Genomic DNA, 25231 nt, shown 5'->3' with positions numbered 1-25231 from the left:
ATTTCGGCCGTGTAGCCATGGGACCTCAGGGTGCGGGAAGCAGCAGCTGGACAACACATAAGATGTGCTGTACCAGCATTTCTGACCTCCTCGCCCTGGCCCACCCCCAGGAACATCCCATTTTCTCTGCTCCTTGCTGCCCTTACAAGCGTGGGGATGATCCACACTGCCTACGAAGGGCAGCAGAAGTTGGGGTCGGTTCTCCGGGAACCGACCTGTCCTATGGCTGTCTAGCCGCTGACTAGCAGCCAGAGGATTGCACCCTTAATCTCGTAAAATCTCTTGAGTTGTTTAATAATCTTTATGTTTGACTTCAGCGTACTCTAACAACTTGTTTTTTAAAGTCCATTTGGTTTTTACTTATTTCTTGTCCATACTTTTAAAAATGATTTTAAGTGTGTTTGAGGAATTATAGCCTATATGATGTTATGGCATACAAACTCTATTCTGTATCCGCTTCCTTCTATGTTGCTGCTACATTAGGCTAGCTCCTTTTTTGTTCCCAAGAAACAGCAGCAGCCTGAAAATATAAGGGTGAAGTATTTCCTCTAATAATTCCAGGTACACACTAGTGAAATGAAGGCCTAACTGTTCTATGTGGAAGAGGCTTCACTTTCAGCAAAATGTGCCTCTGCTTTCCTTGTGAGTGACTTTCACCACAAGTATTAACCCCCTGTTTGAGCATAGGAGTTACTGGTTCATAGTAGAAATATGTTCCTTATGCTAAATGATGGTGAGGATTTGCATTCTATGTTCTTTAAATGGAGCTTGTGCAGCAGCTAATGTTTTTTGGATTATATATTTAATCATTTTTCTTTAACTGCAGTCCTTAGCATATTTATTGGAGTTTAAGTCCCAGTGAACGCAGTAGTACTTACTTGCAAGTAAACATAAATAGGTTTGCGTTCTTGGCGTGCAATTGCCGCTCATCTGTCTTGACGATCAAATATGATTTTTTCCTACCTGTAACTTGTACTACTTTTCATAAAGATGTCTCTACGTCATAAGGAGAAAAATGGATGGGGAGAACCAGAAGAACTCTTCTTAAGTTCATATTGGAAGAACTGGAAACCTTTAAATGCAAAGATACAGTATAAAATCTTTATTTACAAATAACAAATGCCTTAATCCTACAGATCTGTGGTGGTGGAAGAAATGCCAATGTATCGCTGTAGCTATAGCACCCTATAGTGGCTGGAACAAAAGTCCTCCCCTTTACTTCCTCCCCATTTCCAATTTATTTAACTGCCTCTTAGTGTTTCATAATAATGCGTTAAAAGTCACGTTTTTAAAATTAATAAATATTTTGATTTAAAGACATGCGTGCTGCTTTAATCAGATATACAAAATATGCAAAATCTCTAAATCGTTCTTTTCCCCAACATTTTCTTTCAGCTGCTTTTACCTAGAATAAGCTATCTGACTCTTGTAACTGACAAAGTTAAGAAACATTTTCAGAAGGTTATGAGGCAAGAGGACATTGGGGAAATATGGTTTGAAAATGAAGGCACACCACTGAAATGGTGAGTTTAACTTTTGTGTATTTTTAAATGTTAGCATGTATATTTCCTGTCTGCGTATTGTTCTTGGGAAGCCTGCATTTCTAAGCAAATTCTAGCAGTCCTGTCAAAGCCTTAAAAATATGATTTGTTGACACCCATTATGAGTTTTTTCTATGGGTTAAATACAATGTTGCATTAGTAGAAGAATCCCCCCCACTTCCGGGTTCCACTGATGGAACTTCTTTCAGCGGAACGCCAACATTGGATCTAACCTATTATATTATTGTATAACAAAAATGCTTTGTTATGCACCTTTGTACTGCACCTTTATAAAGATGTTAATTTGGCATATTCACTATACACAGGAACATATGTGCTTCATTCTTTGTATATGTTTAGAATTAAATACTAAAAGTGGTTTTCCTTTGCTTTCTCAATGCATACATAGTCTACAATCTGTATTCTATGTTGGTGATTGTGAGTACAAAAATGGTGGGTTGTTTCTTCAGTTACAGCTGTGTGCATGTGTGTCCGGCATCAAGCATGGTCTCAGGGGATTGCATATGCTTGAGATCTAGGCATAAGGAGTTCTCGTTTCCATTAAATCAAATAGTAGTTTTTAGGGGGTTAGAATTTCAGTATTTGTCCACTGTATAGGTGTAAATTCTCCCATTTCTTAACTCAGGAATGGGCTGTGAAATCATATGCTTCACCCTTCCCTTTCTCTTTGGAATGCATATGTCTGGGACATGCCTTAAGGGTATAGGGGTTAAATGTTATATTGGTGGACATGTTGACAGTAGTTAAGTCGAGGGTTCCTGCTTAACTAAGATTTGAAAGCATCCTGGGCAGGAACCCTGATTAGACAAACCCTGGCACAGATATAAGGAGCCTCTGGAATTGAATGCTGTGTCACTCTCTTTCCCACCCTTCTTGTGAACAAATCTCTGCCACCCAACCTAACCACAGTTGAGCATTATGCCAATGGTAAAATTGGCATAGGCAGATGAAGCAAGAATCCTTGTTATCCTTAATTAGCATTTGAAACCAGCTTGGACCCCTGTAAAGCTTTAAGCATAATTAGAATCATACCAATCTGATGCTTAACCATGGTTAATGCAATGGGCAGGAATTTGCACTCCAGAAAAGAGAGGGTAGGGAAGGAAGTGTATCACAATCCCACAATCCACTCCTGACAAAGCATTTGGGAACATGATGTCTGCCCCACCCCTAATTGTTGTATTAAAAATCTGGTAAATATGTGGAAGTTACTAGTGCAGTGTGTCCTAAAATGTCATGCCCAGAAGGCACAATATGAAATACGCAAGGTTTTATGTCTCTCTTTTGAAGGATTTTTTGAAGGATGACTGGAAAGTTCTCTGGCATACCATGGCATCAGAAAACCTGCTCTTCTTCCTTGGATGTTGATGCATAAGGTTGTCATTTATGCAGTCACATTATGCAGTGCTAGTTAATACCTCCTGATAAAGAATATTTGGTAATTATAGATGGTGCACATGGACCGTGTTTAGACGATCATATCTCAGCTTAATAAGCTGGCAGATGAACAAGCTTCTTCACTCCTGCCTTGGTGCGAACTGGCAAACGAACCAGGAAGTCTTCTGTTAACTATAGTTTCCTGGTTCAGACAAAATGGGAAACTATAGTCAACACGGTTTAATATACCGTGGGAAGGAGGACCAGCCAGCAGCTGCACCAGGTGAATCCTGAGCCTGCTTCTGCCTCCGCCAAACAGGTACTTAAGGCGGGGCTGCCAGAGGCAGCTCGGGAAGGAGTCTGTGGGAAGGAGGACCAGCCAGCAGCTGCACCAGGTGGATCCTGAGCCTGCTTCTGCCCCCGCCAAACAGGTACTTAAGGCGGGGCTGCCAGAGGCAGCACCTCGGCGTGTGCCTTGGCGTCGCGCCAAGTGTGATGCTAAGTGCGCACTTAGCGTCGCACTTGGAGTCGCGTGGAATAGGACCTGAAGACCCACCCACCTGCCTCTCCAGAGACACCAGCAGCTACAGATACCAGCAGCAGATAGCAGCAGCAGAGGGCAGCAGCTTTAAAGACCAGGGAGAAAGGGGCAAACGTGGACTTTATCTGCTCCTTCTTAGCTGCTGTTCTCTTTTATCTCATCTTTTATATTCTTTCACACTGTTGAACATTTTTATATCCTAACATTTTAATATGTGCCTGGGAGGACTATTGAGCAACCCAGGGGGTCGGGGAGGTGCCACTATAACTGTGGTCACGGGCAGGGGGAGGTATGGCATTGGGGGATTAACAGGCCAGCTGAGGAGAAGAGGGGCTAGACACCTTACAGCTGTCCCCTCTTCTGGTTCTTCCCCCAACCTGATGGTTCCTGGCAGCCTTACCAGTCTGCCCTCGGGTCTGGTGGTGCTGCTGCTGAATGCCAGGTCGGCCCAAAATAAAATTTCCCTCATCCATGATTTGATAGTGGATGAGGGGGCTGACCTGGTATGTATTACTGAGACCTGGGTGGGGGAACTGGGAGGGGTCACTCTCTCCCAGCTGTGCCCCCCTGGGTACTCGGTGCAGCACCAACACCGACTTGAGGGTCGGGGAGGGGGGGTTGCCGTAGTCTATAGGAATTCAATCTCCCTCTCCAGGCTTCCTGCTCATTCGAGTGCAGATCTTGAGTGCTTGTACATTGTGTTGGGTACCCGGGACAGATTAGGGATTCTGTTGGTGTACTGCCCGCCCCGCTGCCCATCAGACTCCCTGCCTGAGCTGACGGAGATGGTCTCGGACTTGGTGTTGAGGACCTCTAGGATGATGATCCTGGGGGATCTCAACTTTCATGCTGAGGCCGCTGTATCCGGGGTGGCTCAGGCTTTCATGGCCGCCATGACAACCATGGGGCTGGCCCAATATGTCATCAGCCCAACGCATATAAAAGGACACACACTTGATCTGGTTTTCTCAACTGGGCAGGAGGGTGGTGATCTGAAAGTGGAGGAATTAACATCTGTGCCTTTGTCATGGTCAGATCACTTCCTGCTGAGGTTTAGACTCCTGGCAGCCTTCCCCCTCTGCAAGGGTGGAGGACCTATTAAAATGGTCCGCCCCCGGAAATTAATGGATTCTGATGGATTCCAGAGGGCTCTGGGGGATTTTCCTGCTGGTATGGCTGGTGGTCCTGTCGAAGCCCAGGTCGCTGTGTGGAATGCAGAGATGACTCGGGCGGTTGACACGATTGCGCCTAAGCGCCTCTCCCTCTGAGCATAGCCTGGCCAGCTTCTTGGTATACACCTGAGCTGAGGGCAATGAAGCAAGAGGGGAGACGGCTAGAACGCAGGTGGACGAAAACTCGTGCTGGGTCTGACCAAACACAGGTAAGAGCCCACTATCAAGCCTATTCTGTGGTGGTGAGGGTGGAAAAGAGAGAGTTCTTTTCCACCAGCATTGCATCTTCTCAGTGTCGTCCAGCGGAAATTTTCCGAGTGGTTCGCAGCCTGTTACATTCTGGGCCAGGGAGAGAGAAGGTGGAACCCTCGGTGGCACGCTGTGACGAGTTTGCACGGCACTTTGAAGATAAAGTCGCTCAGATTCGTCATGAATTGGACACCACGATTAATGCAGTTCCATTGGTAGAGGCGTTCAGAGCACCGTCTGGTCCAGTTTTATTGGATGAGTTTCAGTTACTGAGGCCTGAGGATGCGGACAAGGTGCTTGGCCAAGTCCGATCGACCACTTGTGTGCTTGACCCTTGCCCTTCATGGCTTATTAAATCAAACAAGGAGGGGATGTCTGGCTGGGTCCAGGAGGTTGTAAATTCCTCTTTGAGAGAGGGAGTGGTGCCTGCCTCTTTAAAAGAGGCAGTAATTAGACCACTCCTGAAAAAGCCTAAACTGGACCCAGAGGATGTTAATAATTATAGGCCAATGGCCAACATCCCCTTCCTGGGCAAGGTGCTTGAGCGGGTGGTTGTAGGACAGCTCCAGGCACTGTTGAATGAAGCGGATTATCTAGATCCATTTCAATCGGGCTTCAGGCCTGGTTTTGGAACGGAAACTGCCTTGGTCGCCCTGTGGGATGACCTCTGCCGGGAGAGGGACAGGGGGAGTGCAACCCTGTTGATTCTTCTGGACCTCTCAGCTGCTTTCGATACCATCGACCATGGTATCCTTCTGGATAGGTTGTCTGGCTTGGGAGTTGGAGGCACTGCACTACAGTGGTTCCGCTCCTACTTGGATGGCCGATTCCAGAAGGTGGTGCTGGGGGATTATTGCTCTGTGCCATGGCAATTGTGCCATGGGGTTCCACAGGGCTCTATTTTATCCCCTATGCTGTTTAACATCTGCATGAAACCGCTGGGGGAGGTTATCTGGAGGTGTGGGCTGAGGTGCCCTCAATATGCAGATGACACCCAGCTCTACCTCTCTTTCTCATCAAAACCAGGTGAGGCAGTGGCTGTTCTGAATCAGTGCCTGGGCACGGTAATGGACTGGATGAGGGCCAATAAACTGAAACTCAATCCAGACAAGACGGAGGTACTGTTAGTGGGTGGTTCGTCTGCCCGGCTAGGTGATATTCAACCTGTTCTGGAGGGGGTTGCACTCCCCCTAAAGGATCACGTTCGTAGTTTTGGGGTGCTCTTGGATCCAGAACTGTCACTTGAGGCACAGGTGAACTCAGTGGCACGGAGCACTTTTTATCAGCTTAGGCTGGTATACCAACTATGCCCTTATCTGGACAGAGATAGCCTAGCTACAGTTATCCATGCTCTGATAACTTCTCGTCTGGATTACCGCAATGCATTATACGTGGAGCTGCCTTTGAAAACAGTCCGGAAACTTCAGCTGGTCCAAAATAGGGCAACAAGATTGTTAACAGGGACTGGCCAGCGAGCTCATATTACCCAGTACTTTTCCAGCTGCACTGGCTGCCAGTCCATTTCCGGGCCCGATTCAAAGTGCTAGTATTAACATTTAAAGCCCTTAACGGCTTGGGGACAGGTTATCTGAAGGATCGCCTCCTCCCATATGTGCCTGCCTGGACCTTAAGATCATCGTCAGCGACCCTTCTCCGTGCCAAAGGAAGTGAGGCGGGTGGCTACTAGGAAGAGGGCCTTTTCTGCTGTGGCACTCCGGCTCTGGAATGAGCTCCCTGGTGAGGTTCGCCTGGCACCTACATTGTATTCCTTTCAGCGCCCGGTGAAGACCTTTTTATTTTCCCAGGCATTTTAGCATTTTAGCTTTCTAAACTTTTAGCTTTGCTGTTTTAAATCTGTATTTTAAACTCCTGCACTGCTGCTAGGTTTTATTGTGGTTGCATTGTTATATTGTAGTTTTAATGTTCTATATATTTCAAATTGTTTTATTGTGTGCTGTTTGTTTTTAATTTTTGTGAACCGCCCAGAGAGCTTCGGCTATTGGGCGGTATAGAAATGGAATGGAATGGGATGGATGGATGAATGAATGAATAAAATACTCGCTTATCAGGGTTGGCCTTGTTAGGCAGAGTGAGGTGGCTGCTTCAGGCAGCTGGTTTGGGGTATCATAAAAGGACAGTGAGTTATTTAATTTATTATTGTATTTTTACTGCCATGGAAAGGCGGTTGTGGGATTTTCTGCCTCAGGTGCCAGAATAACTTGGCCAGCCTTAGTTAGTATGCATTTTAACTGGTAAGAGGACAAAATTTGCTGCTCTGCCTCAGACAGCAAAATGTCTTGGGCCACCTGTGTGGCTTGTTCCAAAGCTGTTAACCATAGTTTCCTGGTTTGGATGAAACAGGAAATTATGGTTAATTGACGACTTCCTGTTTGTTTGCTGGCTTGTTCGAGGGGAAGAGTGAAGGGGCTGCATGTGCAGGCAAAAACTTGCTCGTATCTTGGCTTAAATGAAGTATGATCACTGATGCTCTCCCATAGTGAATTCCAATGTCCAGCAGTGCCCAAACATTTTGAGGATGTTCATTTTTTGAATCTGTGATCGTTAATTAGTGATTGTTGCCTTATAAAATCATGACTATAGGTTTGAGATCCAAATTGCACTAACTATAAAATACTGGACAGGTGGGGGATGGGGATTAGACAAGCTTTTTTCCTCTTAAAATGGATATGACCCTGATTCTGGTGGACCCACAAGTGTGTAATAGCTATTAGTGGTCAGATTTCTAAGGTTTCCCCCAATGGTATTTGAATTCTTTTAGGTGACCATATATGGTATTTACAAAGTAATGGCACAATATTCAAACTGCTGATACTAATTCAATATTTGTCCAGAAATCTGTTGTTTAAGCAAAGTTGTAAAGTTAAAAGAAATGAATGGGTTTTTTTTAGTTAAATGTCACTTTGCAAATGAAACTTTCAAGCAAAGGAAGTTCTATAACTGCACACCACATGCATATCAGCAATACTTATTTTATTCCTACATTAGTAACTTCAGTGGTTGAGGAAATATATATTAAACTTCATCTATAACTAACTGTTGTTCACAGCAACTCGTAAAGAGTTTGTGGTTGCTTGAAATGCTCTCTTTTGCCTTAGGGAGAAAGTTTATTAGGTTTTTCTTCCTCTGGGATCAAAATCTAGTTTAGTTTGATCTGGCACATAAAACACATCCTTCCAAAACAAACTCTTAAAAGCTAGAAGTCTTGTCTTCACTGTCCCATTCTACATTTAATCTTGTGAAGTGCCTGCAAACTTACTTTGAACAATGATATGGCTTATTTATCTTTATTCTCTGCCCCTCCTGACCACCTACATATGTCTTTAAGACGAAGGTTAAAGACCTATGACTCAGTGATGCTCTAATAGTTTGTATCTCCTACACAAAATGATTCCATTAAAACATTTTCTTCAAAGCCCAGTTTTTAAAATCAAAACACTGACTTCTATAAAGCAACCAAATACATGTCATCATTACAGGTAGGTTATGTATGGGGAGAGAGCATGTATATTGCAAGAGCCTCTCCTGTAGTGGATCCCTGAGTTGTAGTTACAGGAATACATCACAATCCCTGGTATGCTCCCTGTGGGTGAGGGTGACTAGGAGGATGGGGAGAAGAGGCAGGTTTGGCTTTAATTGTAACAGTGGTCCCAGGCTTTACCCATAGGAAAGATTGGCAGCCATCCACCTACATGGAACAAAGTGGATCCCTTGGGAATACTACAGGGGTGCTAACTTGCTCCTGATAATTCCCCCTGCTTCTATCAAGATAATTCTGCCTTTTCATCATCTTAACCCTATTCTGGGTTCTGTTTCTTGGCCACTGTATAACATAACAAAACTGAATTCAGATAGGTGTTTTCTGCCAAGGGAGCATGATAACGGTTGTCAAGCATTTTCAATAAACTACTTCTTGCATCTCATCATTTGTAAATTAATGGTGTCTGAGAAATGCTTTCTACCTGAATCATGTTTTACAGGCAGCTTGTGTGGCACCCTTAAGATGATCCTTCTGAAATGGAGCGTGATATATTCTGTCTTGTTTTTAGCTCTGAAATTAATGTTGTGTCTTAAATGTTTCCCTGTGTTGTTAAAAGCCAGGAATGTGGTTAGTTGTGTTAGTATAGGGATTCAACCTGTGCTGGATGGCATTACAGTCCCCCTGAAGTCTCAGGTTCACAGTTTGGGTATACTCCTGGATTCAGGCCTGAACCTGAATGCCCAGCAGTGGCCAGGTGTGTGTTTGCGCAGCTGAGGCTAGTGTGTCACCCATGCCCATTCCTAGAGATGTCTGATCTTGTGATGGTTATGCATGCCTTACTTGCACCTCATTTGGAGTACTGTAAGATGTTCTTTGGAAACTTCAGCCTGTCCAGAATGCTATGGAAAGATTGTTGGCTGGGGTTAGTTACAGGAGCACGTGACTCCCTTGTTATAACAACGTTCCTCTTTACCGGTTCAGGCACAATTCAAAGTGCTGGTTATGATCTGTAAAGCCCTGTATGGCTTGGGACCAAGCCATCTGAAAGACCACATTCTTCCATATGAGCCTGCCTGGGTTTTAAGATCTTTGGGGGAGGCCTTTTCTTTGGTCCTGCCGCCATCAGAGGCACATCTGGTGGGGACACACGAGAGAGCCTTTTTGATGGCCACTCCTATTGTTCTTCCCTCCACAGGCAAAGATGTTTTTATTCGGGCAGGCCTTTGGCATGTAAACTGGTCTGTTGCTAGGGGTTTTTTTATTGGATGAGTGCTATCTATTTCTTGTGTTTTATTTATAATTTTATGGATCTGTTTTATGTTTCATTTTAATTAAGATTTTGTTTTTAACCTGTATTTTATTATTAACCATAATGAGTGTCATTTTTTGAGGAAAGGCAGGACATAAAATAAATAAAATACTCTGCAATAATCCTGAAGGCATACGAATTAAAATCTGACAGTGTTTAAAAACAACAAAGGGTTTTGTAACACCTTTTAAAGACTAACATTTATTGTGGCATCCATGGCTTTAGCAACAACAGATCTGTTAGTCTTCAAGGTTAGTCTGAAAGGCACCCTATTGTTGTTTTTGCTACATCGAACTAATACAGCTACCCTTCTGGAATTTAAAAATAACATGTTTTTTCTCAGGCTCAGATAAGAGGATTCTGTCTGGGTATATTTTAGCATTTTGAAAGACCAAATAGTTGAAAACCAGGATATTAGATGTTCACATATTCAGTGGCATCACTGTCTCACTTCAATTTGCTATGTTGAACTTTTGAGAGGATTAGCCAGTAGATGGTGCTAAATAACTAAGTATAATAGCTTCTTTGCACATACCTTGCACAGCTTGTCCTATTTGCAGTGGGTCCTTTTTATCATAAAATTTAAACAAGTAAAAAATATGAACTAATTTACTAGCTTGAAGTGGTTTAGTAAAGCTTATGCTCTACAGTTAATATTGGACACCAACATTAGAATTGAATTCTAGCTTCTCCTTTGTTACCCTAGCTTTCAGCTAACACATCTGACACCACCTTTAACCCCTTTAGTAACTGTATCGTTTAAAGAGAATGTTATGGTTCCGTTGTGGTCTTTGCATCTAGTCACAGTAATTTTGTAAAACATGGCTTGCTTTCAAATGTCTTTTTGAATTTCCTTTAAAAAATTCATCTCTTTTAAGGCTTCAGCGTTCTCTGCCCAAACTGTGTCATTGTAGGCTGTCAGCAGACTTAATAGTTATGCCTAACAGGATAGTAGATCTGATGCGATCTGGGCCTGATTATTAAAATTCTGTTAAACTTGATCATAATATTCCATGTTCTGATTGTGATTGTGTGTGAAACACACTCTCTCCTTAGAAACTATGTCACCACTATCGGATAAATGATCGATTCTCTTATAACTGCACAACTATTTGCCCTTTCTCTGAAGAGAATATTGGTACATCCTGGGTCCCTCAGCCTGATGCTGCAACATGTGCTGAGATATTTGTAAGAAGAGCAAAATTAAGATGGTTGAAGAGATGATAGAAGAATCCATGGCTTGTAGGGTTGTTTAGGGTGGGTTCTTGTGACGTCTGAACCCAGCAGGGTGACTTTATCATGGGTTGTCAGGAACAGCTAGAGAGCTGGCAGGCAAGAGCAGTGAAACCCCTGCTGCTGTTTTCACAATCTCACAAGTGCCACCACCATTCTTCCTCATTCCTTCTCAGCACCCTCTACCTCAGGATGGATTTTTAATTTTTTTTTTCTATAGAAATCTTGAAGAATTTGCTTGGCTAAATAGCCAACAGGCAGTCGTGTGGAGTTGGTCAAGACGCCAAAATGTTAGTTCTTTTAAAAAATGTGTAGGCGTTCCCACATTGATAAGGGCTCAGAAACTTAAATTCCTTTGGCAATCTGATGCAGGAGAGTGGGGGGAGTTTTCCTTTGTCAGCTGGCAACCCCAGTGGGTCAATTACAGAAAGGGTGCTGATGTAGGAAACAAGGAAATGAGGATTTCTGCTGCAAAAGCCCCTGGGATACACGCTGCCAGTAGCCGGAAGAACAGAGAGTGACTGAGGGAGAAACAAGCCATGGCAAGCCGCCGAGTACCCCATCATCTGTCAGGAATAACAGACAAGCCACCAACCCACCGTGGCGTATTTTCACTTGGCATAGCGTGATGTGCGAACTCACCTTCTAAGTATTACCACTTTCAGTTTCCGTCAGCACGGCCTTGAAATTTGACAAGAGCTACTAGTAAAACTGTCAGAATGTGAGGTTAGACATGGGTTGGGATTTTTCATCCGACCACTTTCTGAACATCTAAAAGGCAATATGAATCTTCTATATAAAAGCAGTCAATAGACTTGAAGACTAACTTAGAGAAAGCCCCTGTTTTTGTATCTTTTGAACCAGGCTTTAAAGTGATAGAGTTGGATTATTTATATTTTAAGGAATTCAGGTTTTTGATTTTTAAAAAAGGCAAGTGTGCTTGATTTCTATAAATCCATTTCAAGTATTTCTGCCCTGCATAACTGAAAACTTGTTAGGGGGTTTGTTGGAATTTGAGCTGAAACATTTTCAGAAGACTGGGGATAGAGAAAACAAAGCATACAAGGGTACAGATTAAAGAAACTCTAGGCAGTGGCTTTGACCAGTCTACTGGTGGCCTCTCATTTTCAATGGCTACTGGAAGATTGAATCCAATAAGACTAAAACAATGAAATTATTTCCAGTTGTGCTTTACTGAAAATAAGCAGGGCAGAGCTAAAGAGTGATCTCTGATAAAATTGTGCTGAAAAACTAACAATGGGTTTATTTCCACCACTGCTTAATTATTAATACTCTTATGATTTCCCCCTCCATCCAGACAATACAGCAGTTGTCTGGTGGCAGTTAATTGTGAAACTATGACTCTTGTCAGATACCTAAGAGTGGCAACTATGAAAGAACTTAAGCCTCCTGGTACAAGAGCCTTAAGAATTTCTCAAGAAGTAAGCTGTTAACCTAGCTGCTGACTACAGTGGAACCCATCTATTCCAAGTATACTCAGTACTTTTGTTGACACTGCTACAGACCTTGAAAAAATTATTTCCTCTTACAAGCTGAGTGACATAAAGGAACTTGCAGGGTAGCCCACCCGGAGCTGCAGCCAAAGCTGCTACTTAAATACAGCCCCTTACCACTTTGGCGTAGACAGGTTTTTACTTCTGGGGAATTGTGATGTCATAGGTTACATATGATTACATCTTAGGCTATATGTAACTACAACAGAGGCTGCTACGATGCATCTTCATTAGTAGTTGCTGTTGGTTCCACTAGTTTTCCTTGTGCTTTTCCCCAACCAGAATACTCACCGAAAAGGACGTGACAGTTGTTACTGTGGAAACTAGCTCTATTTGTCTAAAGGCTTATTTGAGAACAGACTATCTCAGGGGTCCCCAACAGGGCTTCTAAGGGTGCAGATGCACCTCTGAGGCCTTTAATGGTGCCGTCGAGGTGATTCATATGTATACAAGGCATGTTTGCAAACTTCCTGGTGGCTCTATATTTTTAAGTCTGTGGACCTCTCCTTGCAGTTTTGACATGTCCACTTGCTCTCTGATAGCCCAAATAATAGGTTACGTCATCCTTACACCCATTCTGTGCCTGCTAGAAGCAGGCGTGAATGGTGGGTGGCTGTGTCAGAAGGGAAATATAAGTGTTCCCCTTGAATGCAAACCAGCAGTACGGGAATGGGACTGAGTGGGCTGGGGTCTCTTCTATCTGAGAGGGAGAGCACAGGCAAAGAGAGGGCATTTCCTGCCTGCTTGCTCACCCTCCTATCTGCATTTTTGGGGGTGAGGGTGCTTGGTCTCCAACCCTTATTTTTTTGTGTTGGGAGGTGTGGTGCTTATTCTCTGTTCCATTCTGTTTGTTTGTTGGGGGTGGGTGGGTAAAGCAATGGAATTTCCAGCCTGTTCACTCATCTGCCCATGTTGCTTTACCTCCTGGCTTTTGTGTTTGGGGTAGTGGTGATGCGCGGGCATTTCCCATTCTCCCCCATGGCTGCCTGCCTCGTGTTTGCCGTGGCACTCTGGATGTTGTTTGTTGCATCTGGAGAGCATGTACAAAGTTAAGGTTTTGGCCATGTGCTTGCTCACATGCCTCTGCTGTTTTCGTTCATTGTGTGTGCTAGATTTCTGGGCTCACTGGCTGCTCCACCCAGCCCCATTTGTTTGTTTTGCAGTGTGTGGTGGTGAAGGCCTTTTATGGGGGAAGCCAGAGCCTTTCTCTGCTTGCCCACCCAACTCCTTTCTGTTGGTGGTGGCTGCCAGGATTGGCGCTTCATGCAGTGGGGAGGTGGCATGGACGAAGCTAGGGTGTTCCCCACTCTCTGGCCTCAATTTTGTTTCTATGCACCCCAGCACTCCAGTTTTCCTGGCCCTCCTTTGCCCCTTCTTATGTCTGTTTTCCAGTGGCAAAGAGGCATCCCTGCTTCAGATCTATCCTTCCACCATCATGTTTTCGGAGACTCCTCAATGACACATTTCTGTGTGTGTGCGCGCGTGTGCATATGCTTATGTGATATGGAGTGTGTCTGGGTGTGTGTGACCAAAGTTGGTTATATAGCCCATGAGAGCTTATGCCATTTAGTACTAACATGTCAGTCTTTTTTTATGGTGTCACACAAGCTTCATTGTTGTATTTAAGTTGAGTTTCCCAGTAGGATTAAAAATGGGTACTGTCTTACTCATGATTTCTATATGTGGTCTCCCCCAAACCACAGATCTGCCATGTGATCTGCAATTTCAGGTTGGTTTGAGGGAGATCTCATAAAAAAAAATCATAATGACCCATGCCCCTGATCTGTCTATGCATGCTATGGTTGTGCTGGCAAGTTTGGATGTTTGTATTTCTCTGCCAGGAATGTTTGGATGTTTGTATTTCTTTTATAACTATTTGTTGATAATGTTTGGATGTTTGTATTTTTGTTTATTTGTTAGTAAATTATTTCATAGTTCAACTATTTTGCAGTCTTTTCATCTTTCTGACCTGAATGCCCCCCCCAGTGGCCATCTTGTAAGTAGCCACGCCCCCTTCCATGGTGGCCATTTTGTCACTGGTGCCCATGGCACTTTGTCAGGATTCCAAATATGCTCACAGGCTGAAAAAGGTTGGGGACCCCTGGACTATCTCCTTGGATGTGTGTTGTTGTTTAGTACTTTTCTATACCGCACCATAGCCAAAGCTCTCCGGACAGTTTACAGAAGTGTATGCAATTAACTTTATGAATTGGAGTCTTTGTGGCAGAAACTTTTCAAACCCTCTTCTCCCCCCTTCCTTTTCCCCCCTGGTCTTGTTGGATACATGCTGTTAACAAAACTGAATGTCTGGCATCCTGGCAGATCATACTGGGAGACCAGGTGTGATTATTCAGAGCTTCACAGATACTTAATTTCAGTTTCGTATAACTATAATGTTGTCATGATCTCTGACTGGTTTGTGGAAACCATCCCTCTTGCAGCTAGCCAACAGAGATTGGCTCACAGGAAATTCCAAAAGGTGTGTAGATATAGAGTTTTTTGTGTGCCAGAGAGAGTAAGAGGCAACTTTTCTTAGGGGGCTAGACTACTTTGGAACCCATGGGCTGACTTTCCCCCTCTTTGGTTCTCTGAGGCAATATATGCCCGCAACTATCTTTGCAGGGTTTTTTTTTTAAGATGAGATGAAATTAGGATTATTTTGCAAACAAGGACCTTAACGTTCACCTGGCTAGAAGTATATTAGAGTTTGGTGTGACAGCATGTTTGTTTTTGATTTGAACTGTTTTTCTTCATACCTTTTTACTTTTATGTCATGTAAATTCTGAATTCCTTAAATACATTTTTATAAGTCTGTGCCTAGAGATTAAGTTCCACTCACTCTACTTAGTACACAAGTTAGCCTGTGCTACAAGGACTGAAAGAACCTTCCCTTTTAGGAATGGTTTAAGTAGAGTTTGAGGCACACCATAGCAAGGAGTCTTTTTCTTGTAAGGCTCCTTTACAGGAGCATTTTCAGAAAGGTTTTCATCTGAGACCTATTTGAGATGCTGCCACCATGACATCTAGTTAAAGCTGAGTCTTTATAATGCCCCTGAGCCCCACGTTGACCCAGATATCACTTGTCAAGATTAACTTCTGAACATGTTAGTTTAGAATTGCAGTCTGGCTCCAGGAAAAAAGTCTATTCAAAACCTCAGGGAATAGGAACCTTGACCTTTTATTCTTTATACAGTGACTGTATTCAGACATAATGCTAAACTATGATTTAGTGTTGCGTGCACAAATCTCGGGTTCATCTGCTCTCCCTTCACTTTCCTTCTCTGTGAGGAAGAAATTGGAAGCATTTACTTCAGTTTTCAGCTAATCACATTTTTTCATAATGTCCAAACCCAAACAGTGTTTAGCCTTAATTATATATTTTAGGACCACATTCCCCAACCTAGGTCCCTCCAGATGCTTTGGCCTGCAGCTCCCATTAGCCCCAGTCAGCAATGGCCAATAGTCAGGAGTAATGGAAGTTGTAGGCCAACATCATCTGGAGTGATCCAGGTGGGGAAAGGGTGATTTAGGGAATCACAGTGACTTCTAATCATGGTTTATGATGACCATAGTTAACCATAGTTAATATTAACCACAGTACCAAGTTTGGACATAACAAACCATGGTTAGTTGAAAAGAAGTGAAAGCTTCTATCCTCGCAGCTGTGCCAGAGGCTGCTTTCCTTCAGGTGAGGCCAAGGCAGGGTGAGTTCGGAAAGCAAGTTTAAAAGGCAGTCAAAGTATAGGCAGGCTAGGTGCAAGCAAAGAGCAAGAATCCAGCCAAGGGCAATCCACAAGCAGGGACAAAAGGTAGTGGAAGTTCTAAGCCAGTAGGGTTCAATCAGGGAGTTAATATCCAGGCAAGGGTGAGTCTAAACACAAAGTCACAAAACTGTCCAGTATCCAACACAGTGGGGTCTGGTGGGCCAAGGGCTAGACTAGGGCTGCAGAAACTCAGGCCGCGGGGCCAGATTTGGTGCTCCTGGTGTCCCAATCTGGCCCTCTGGGATTTGCCAGATGGCCAAGCCTTTTATCTCTGGTCTCACCCACTTTCCCCCTACCACCAATTACCGGGTAGTTTCCTGGATTTTCTGAAAGTTTTTTCCCCCATTCTAAAAGGGTGAATTGTTTTTCCTAAGATTTAGTTTACTGGCAGTAAGAGCTTTAACCTATATGCTGGTATTTTTTGGCCACGCCCCGTTTGCCTTTGGTTCAGCCCCTTTTGCCTTCAGCTAAAATACGCTGGTATTTTTACCTCACTGCAGTGTAGCCCCTGAAAATGTCTCCAAAATGGAATTTGGCTCCTGGGCTGAAAGAGGTTCTGCACCACTGGGCTAGACAATCGGGGATCGTGCAGGCAAGGTTCAGTGCTGGGACACAGATGTTGTTTCAGCAACTCTTGCTGCCTCAGACTGAGACTGATAAGCCTGAGCTCCACCAAGGCTCAGCTGCAGGTTGCTATGGGCCTTCTGACAGAAGATTTACTCATGAAGAGGGCCTTGCTCACAAGGAGGCCTTTACTCTTGAGGAGTCTTCAGCAAACGGGCACCCCTTCACCTGGCCACCATTCTAGCCTATACCTTTAGGTGCCAGCATACTTGGAGGCCAGGTGGTGGCTCAGTATTCCCCCACTACCTTGGGAGCCAAGCTCTCCACTACTCAAGGAGGCAGATCTGAAGCTATCTCCCCCAAGGGGCCAGGATTGTCTTTAGCAGCCCAGGATCCTCTGAAGTAGCCTACTCCCTGGGGACTTTTTGTTCCGAGATTTTCCTCTGATAAGAAATCCTCCAGGGGAGTCATGACAGAGGGGAGAGTGCACAAGGTTCATGCATGTACCACTAAACCAGGGGTAGGTAACCTTCTTGACCCCAAGGGGTGGGGGCCTTGTTGTGTGTGTACACACACACGCACACCCTCAGCACGCAGGGATTGGGAGGTTTAAAACCTCATCTTCCTGCTGTAATCGGAATGGGATGGGGGGGATTGAGGCTGTGGTTTCCTCACCACTAGTAGCAATGAGGAAGTGGCAGTGTCTACATCAGGATCCCTGGCAGGAAGGAGAGGCTTTAACTTTATCCTCCCAGTGATCCTGATGCAGATTGCCGTTTGCTCACTGCTGACAGCGGAAAAACATCTATCTGTATGAGGATCTCTGGAGAGGTGGAAAGGCTGATCAGCGGGAAGGGCATCCCACATCTCTAAGGCCTGCACAGAGAACGGGCAAAGACTTCATGTGACCCGTGGCCCATAGGTTGCTCATACGTGCAATAAAGTTGTGCACATGTAGCTTAAAATTGTCTGAACTCAGCTAATGTGGTGGTCCAATATTTTTTTCCCCTCAATCTTTGTTGCTGCCAGTGGGAAGCACCCCAGTCATGCTTGCAGGTTATGGATGTTTTTGAATTCGGGGCTCCTGCACACCTATATCTGATTTCCAAAGTCATGACCCCACTTCAGCTAATTTCTTTTGAAGGTTTTCAGAGTATTAGATTTTGAAAAGTTATATTCCAGTCTTTTTTTAGAAGCTTTCAAATACAAAATTACTAAATGCAATAGTACTAGTCTAGTCCTGAATTGGAATGGTTTACTGCTACAGTGCTTGCAGTGTAGTTTCGTGCATTTAATATTTTCTCCTGTTCCTAGGCATCATCCTATTGGTTTGCTTTTTGACCTTCATGCATCGAATTCAGCCCTTCCATGGAACATCACTGTACATTTTAAGGTATGTCTTTCATTTATATTTCAACACTTTTAAAGCAGAAGCAGTTTCCATAATAATTGAATGCATGAGTAAAGGTAAAAGGTAGGTAGCAAGTGAGGATCCTGTCTGTGTTTGGATTGTTTGTTGCTGTTGTTTTTTCTTGACTTGTTTTAATTCTCTACCTTTTAATTGTTTTTAATTGTTGTAAGCTGCCTTAGGGACCCTTTAGAGAGGAAAGGCATGCAAATGTTTTTATAAATAAATGCAGAGTTGTATGCCAAGACTTGAATACCTCTGTTTTCTACATTTTCTCATACCATGAGTTTAGTTCAGCTGCATTGGAATAGGGAATGAGTTGAGTTTTAATTCACAAGTCTTTCAAGCACCTTCCCGCATGCTGACAGTTGCATAAAGAATTTTCTGCATTGTTGGTGTGTATGTAACAGTATGCAAATACAAGACAGGTTTCCAGACATGCAGAATGTAGTCCAGAATTTGGCTTTCTGAGAATCATGTTGCTGTCTACTGGATCGGGGGGGGGGGGGGTAGCGGCAGGGGGGATCCTGGAAAATTCACCCCTCTAAGCTGGGGTGGAAAATTAGTACATCACACCTTTCTTAGTGCAAAGAAGCTGTAGGTGCACGTTTACCAATTGTTTATTAAGCTGGTAGGAATTATGCCCCATGGTTAGTCTTGGTGGTTGCTCTAAAGTAAAAAATTGAGAAGGTAAACTGTTCTCCTTTGATTATAATAATGTTGTACTTTAGAATTTTCCAGAAAAAGATCTTCTGCGCTGTCCTTCTAAGGATGTAATAGAAGCCCATTTCATGGCTTGTATAAAAGAAGCAGATGCCTTAAAGCATAAAAGTCAAGTAATCAATGAGATGCAAAAAAGAGATCATAAGCAACTTTGGATGGGATTACAGAATGGTAAGTACAACTTCTAAGTTAAGTGACTGAATATTTTAGCACACTGTTAAGTTTAAGGAATTTTTAAAAGTGATAGTTATCTTTCTTTCTCCCCCCGCCCTCCAACTGCATAATGAAGAATCCTTATAGTTTAGGAAAAAGACACCTAATAATTCACTTCTGGTACTTAAATGCCAGTCCAATATTTTAAAATGAAGTGTGTGATACTGGCTATATCTACAGCCTCACCAAGTACAATAGATAGCCTATACCAAGGTGGGGAACCTTTTGTAAGTTGAATTCTGCATTCCCTCTGGGGAAAGTGGTCAAGGGTGGTGGGCCTGTATAATCCCCCCACCCACCCACTTGCACACTCTGTCTCTCTCCCCACCCCATATTCAAAACACCCTTCCTTCTCCAACTGTCATCTGAGGAGAATCATGCCCACCCCCCATGCCAGTGAGGGTTAGAGGTAGGGAGAGGCAATTCTCTTGGAATTGCAACACATGGGGGAACACTGTACTGTCATCTGAAACGCACCTGCTTTGATCTCTCTCTCTTTTGCCACAATTCAGCAGACAAATGGACAGAGTGGCAGGAGCAAGAGAACTGGAGGCAGACAGGTGCATGTGTGTAGTTGGAGGCCTGACCACAGAGCTAGACTGTCTTTCCATAAGACATTCTAGTTACTGCACCCCATACCTGTCTGCCTGCCTCCACCTTTCTCTCTCTCTCTTCATCTGTGGATATAACACTTACAGAAATGCCTGAGCAGAACCTAGCTCTTTGAAAAATGTCCAGTTGCTTAAGAGAACTTCTGAACACTGAAGAGCAGTTCCTGAGGATGAGTGGTGGCACACTGGAGCATGTTGGTGGACAGTGGAGCTACAGAAGGATGATGTCAATCAGTCACAGGAGAAAGGGGCAGGGCCTGGCAGGGGAGGTTGGAAGGATGGATAGACAGGTTCCATGTGCAAGAGCTAGAACACGGGTCACCGATTTTCTAGCCTGTACCTTTTGGAGATGCTTGGGTTCGGTTGCTGGTTCTTTTAGGACTGATTTTTGTTTTCTTACATTATGTCTTCAGTATTGGTGCCGTACATTTAAATGCAATGGGAATTAATGTTTATCTCTTTCAAGTTCTTGAAGCTAGAGATTGGCACATCACCTCTTTGTTCAAGTGTTTAAATGTGTGGTCTTCATTCATAGAAGGGGTAAAGGATGAAATACTAAATTTCACAGCAATGGACATGCATAGGCATTTAAATTGAGGAAGAGGAGAGAGCCCATTTCTGGAGCAGCTGCAGAAATTGCAGCAGTAATAAGATTTTGTGTTTGTAGTCTGTAACACTTTGCCTTCTCGAATCACCTCCCTCACTTGATCCTGCTCATTTAGGAAATCGTACAGACAGTCATGGGGGAAAAATTGGACTACATAATAATAGCTTGGCAGATGAAGAAATCAAATAAGGTTGTGTTTAATCAAAGAGACCATTCAAAGTAATTAAGGGCAGAAAGATTGAAAAGATGACATTTTAAAGTCTGTTCCACTGCTAATTATGTTTAAGCAGTTTATCAAAGATTGTCTTTGCTTTAAGTTGGAAGCAGAATTGTATTTTGTCTTGTTTGGGAACATTGTTGTAATCCAAGATAAGAGGTTGCCCACAAATGTTGGTTGTGTAGGTTTCAGTGTGTGTCATTGGAAACTGCACCTGTGGAACTCAACAGATAATGTTTTGAAAGCTTTCAAATGCTAATTTTATATTTGAGCCCTTAGTAAAAGAGAAATAAGAAAAACTTATGAAACCAAGAGAACTTTTTAAAATACATGCTGTATCTTTCAGTATGGCTTTCATTATGGCTTTCATTATACATGGGATGATTTTAAACCTTCTGTGAAACAAAATTCATGACCACAAAAAAGAAAAGAAAGTAGCAGTTGTATCATTAACTATGAGACAGTTATTACATCTGCAAGTTGCTTTTTCTATGAAACATCATGCATTTGTCTTCTTACCCATAACAAGTTTGGTTTAACTTAAAAGTTTGCTATCGAATAGCTTCGGCAAGCATAATCTAATACAGTGCCAAATGCTACTGTTCAAATGCTGTGTTTCTGTTCCTGTTAAGAACATAAATCTGTCCAAGTAAAACTACAAGTACATTTTATAAGAACTTCATGTTATGTGATCCATTTGTTTTTGTAGGCATTAATTCTAAGAAAGCTCACTATTGGTGCAAATTGGAAATAGTGAAGTTATTTTTCTTGTAGTGAATGAACCATGATATCCTCAAACTTTGAGATCAAATATTATCTTACATTCTTCCATCTGCTGTTTGAAGGTAGAGCATCAGGGTTTTTTAGTGTAATACAGGTTCCCAACCCAGGAGGTCTTTATTTGTGAGTGCTGCCACTTGGTGTGTTCTTTGTAAAGAGAAACTCTAGGAGCCACTCAGTTTATCTGACCTCTTATAAATTTCTGCTCTGCCCTGTTTGCTTTAGGTCCCTTCCAGCTATCTAGACCTCTAGCACAGTAGGGAATATCAAACTATCAAGAGGGTACCTTCTTGAAGTATACTGAACAAATTCAGTTCAACTTGTATATAAAGAAGCATCTAAGAAAAAACATGGTCATTTCAAAAATTAAACATAGACTCTCCCCTGGCATTCCCAAATTGTGTACGCTAATTGCAGGTGTTGTGGACTAACACACAAATCTTTAAGCAAAAAAAATTCTATATTGACTATATTACTATGTTGAAGGTCTACATTTGGCTGTTCCTGAACAGAGGAGAAGTAGATAAATTAGCAAAGGGGGGCAGATGTGGGATTCCAGGAATCTTTAAGTCAACTACTTACTCCAGTCTTTGGCATGTAAAGCCACACAACCTTATGAACTCCTTTATGAGCTCTGGAATGGGTGAAATGAACTAAACTGCTTCCTTGGTAGTAGAACTTTCTACTACAATAGGTTTTTAAACCTGATGTAATGTTGAACATTAAACTATCTTTGTGTTTCTCTCTCTCTCTCTCTCTCTCTCTCAAGACTTCAGCAGCAAATGTTACTTATCAGTGTTACTTATTTGGCTGCTGTGACCAGATTGATAGTGTATAATGGCCAATGACTGCAATCTCATGCACATTTACCTAGGAATAAGCCGAATGAACTCAGTGAACTTACTTTTGAGTAAAAATGCATTGAAGCGCTGAACTGCAGGAGGGAGCAGGGAGGTGGGATGAACCCTCTCACAGCTGTTGCCAAGCCAACTTCGATGATTGGGAAACAGCCAGTGAGATCCTGAGGCAAGCGCAGCATTCAGCTTGTTTGCCGCTCTTGCCAAACTACTCTGTGGCCTTTTGGAACAAGCTGTGCATAGCCCATGGTCCCAGATTTGAACCTCACTACTGCCCATGGCTTAAACAACCCACAGCCAACAACAAGCCATGGGTTCTCAGTCTGGGTTGTTCATGGTTAACAATCGTCACTTAAGCCATTGTACTGGGTTTGCACAACATGACAACCCATGATAACAAGCCACCATGGCTTGCTTTATTGTGGGTTATTATGTCTTGCATGTCAAGTCACACTGTGCACCCAACAGACAATCAGGGTTGTTATGGGTTGTTTCTCTGCTCCTTGCCCCTTGGTCCTCCAGCCAGTTTTGCCCGGCAACCCAGGGGACTTCACGGCAGAACCCTTAATGTCCCTGCTCCAATCCCAATCGCGGTAGGTGCCCTTTTAAAAAATTATTTTCCTTTTTTGCGCAGAAACAGGGCCGAGAATTTTCCCTGCATTTTCCTGGCCCCATCAAATGTGCACAGCCTTGGCTTGCCTGGACCCTTATACAAAGTAACAGGCAAGGCTAGACTGTATAGAGCCTTTGACAATTGACAAGTGGGGAAATGGGGTGTAGGTCACCCCAGAGTTCAGAGAGGTTGCCTGGACCCTTGGGGGAGGCCTGCTAAGAATTCCCACATGTCCGCGTTGCAACTCTGAAAATGCGATTTTTTATTATTTTTTTAAAAGCAGGCATTTGTGCACATTCCACAGGGCCAGGAAAATGTGAAAAAAAAATCCTGGCCCTGTTTTTGTGCAAAAAAGGAAACCAATTTTTTTTTTAAAGGGCTCCTGGCCACGATTGGGATTGTGAACGGAGTGGAGATGGGGGGATCGGCAGGACGAAAGGGGCCAATAACAGCCCCCTCAAAGTGCCATTTGGGCACAGTTGGAAGGGCTGTGACTGGTAAGGGAAAAGAGGCACTGCAAGTGGCTTGGACACAAGCGCTTGGAAACAGCGGCAGGGATTTCTGCTGCTCTTGCTGAGAGGCTCGCTGACCAATGCCCTTTACTCCCAGTAGGTTAGCATGTCCGGGTTTAGACATGCCAACCCATCGATGGTAAAGCAACCCCAACAACAGCTCGTGGGTTATCAGGGTGGGTTGTTTCCGAAAAACAACCCACTCTGTGGAAAGCTGTCCAGGTTCGGACAACACTGTAGCCTGAATCAAAATAAGTGGTGGCTTATTTAAATTGTGGTGTGCTCGGGGCACAGTTTAAATAATTACTGCCCGGGTGCAGCTTGTGTCATCTGAATCTGGGCGGTATGGCTTGTTGGAGGGGGAAACAACCCTCCAATAATGCTACAACAGCCCATGGGTTATTGGAGAGCTGTTTACCCCACCAACAAGCCATGCTGCCTGAGTTTGGATGACACAGCAAGCTGCGCCCAGGCAGTGATGACTGAAATTGCACCCTGCACACACTTCAGCATATTTTGATCATGAGAACTGGCCCAGTGTTTTCATACCTGATTGTGAGTGGGGCATCGTTATTGCACAGAGACCAAGCTGACCTCAAAAGGTCTATGTTATATGTTTGGATACTTCCATTTTATTTCTCACTTTTCTGTCTGAATCAGGTTCTCAAAGCCACTTTCTCATAGACTATTCTATAAAAGCACTGCATATGATAATGCACTAATAAAAATAAGAAATTTCTTTTAAAAAGCACTGTGTACAATATATTTGTTTCCATTTTTTTCAGACAAATTTGACCAGTTTTGGGCCATAAATAAGAAACTCATGGAGTACCCTCCAGAAGATAGTGGATTCCGCTACATCCCATTTAGAATATATCAGGTAGGAGATTATATGAATGCTCTTTTTCACATAAATTTTGCTCAGTCTTGCTCATTCTAACCTGCCAAACAGCATAAAAACCGAGAAAAGATTTGTACTCCTCCTTATATTGCTCTATCCCTTGAAACCTGTGGGAGAAAGAAACAGGCAGACATCAATATATGGTATTAAACATGTCACAACTTTATTGAAGGACATGGCATACGTGCATCCATTAAGATCCATGTGGACAGGGTAGCTCTACCCTCACCATGAGATGTTCAGAGAGACTAGCATAGAATCCAGCCATGATGTTGTCCCCATGGCACCAGTAAGTTCAAGCCTGAGAGATACCTGATGGCTGGACTGGATACCCATACCTTTTCCAGGGACAGACAAATTTGAAGTGACTACTTGTCCACCTCCATCAGCTGTTTAGTTGCTGCCTCCCACTGCTAAATCCTTATTCAGTATGAATTTAATAACAATCTAATACTGACATCCCCTTCCCTCAAAAAAGTTTACTTTCACTTGTGAAACACTGGTAGGTTTCATTAAATTATTAACTGTTATAGCTTCTAGTCATTTTTAAATTTAGTTTAATAATCTTGAGGTTTAATTTTGGTTGTTCCTAGTAGAAGAGTTTTGCTTCTTCCCCTTTTTGCTTCTCTTATGAGACTTTTGTACAATCTACACTAAATTGGAGTTCCATTTTTGTTGTATTGTTGATATAAAATCAGTCAGTTCTTCACTAGTACAGCTGCCATTTTGAGCAAAGGAAACCTTGGGCCAAATAATAACTTCTAATATTTAGTGCTAGCAGAGTTTATTTTTCAAACTATTTATTTGTATGTAATTTAAAATACCACACAGCTCAATTGTCTTGCAAGTAACTTTGCATCCGTAATCTAACTACATATGCTTACAAGGGGTGGGATTGCGTGTCCTGCCCGTCTTGAGTTGCAACGCTGCTTTTCACCTTCCTGGTCTTGTACTCACCTCCTTACAAAGTCATTCTTTATAAGTGTATAATGTGCAGTCTGAATT

At 43.1% G+C, this 25231-nt stretch overlaps 1 protein-coding gene across 4 annotated transcripts in view; it reads left to right on the top strand.

The window, feature by feature from the left end:
• The window catches only part of ATG5 (autophagy related 5), a 51440-nt gene that overhangs the window by 8131 nt on the left and 18078 nt on the right, over nucleotides 1-25231 (top strand). For all 4 annotated transcript variants that reach the window (XM_084827212.1, XM_084827214.1, XM_084827213.1 and 1 more), the window contains 4 exons: nucleotides 1396-1523; nucleotides 18099-18177; nucleotides 18924-19086; nucleotides 24111-24205. In XM_084827212.1, the coding sequence (XP_084683338.1) occupies nucleotides 1396-1523; nucleotides 18099-18177; nucleotides 18924-19086; nucleotides 24111-24205 (465 nt within the window). The remainder of the gene's footprint in view (nucleotides 1-1395; nucleotides 1524-18098; nucleotides 18178-18923; nucleotides 19087-24110; nucleotides 24206-25231) is intronic.

Source organism: Heloderma suspectum, chromosome 1 (assembly GCF_057233095.1).
Source record: "Heloderma suspectum isolate Gila_16-S chromosome 1, 16-S_ref, whole genome shotgun sequence".
Taxonomy (NCBI): Eukaryota; Metazoa; Chordata; class Lepidosauria; order Squamata; family Helodermatidae; genus Heloderma; species Heloderma suspectum.
Note: the sequence above shows the minus strand (reverse complement) of the source record. Positions and strands in the feature narration are given on the sequence as shown.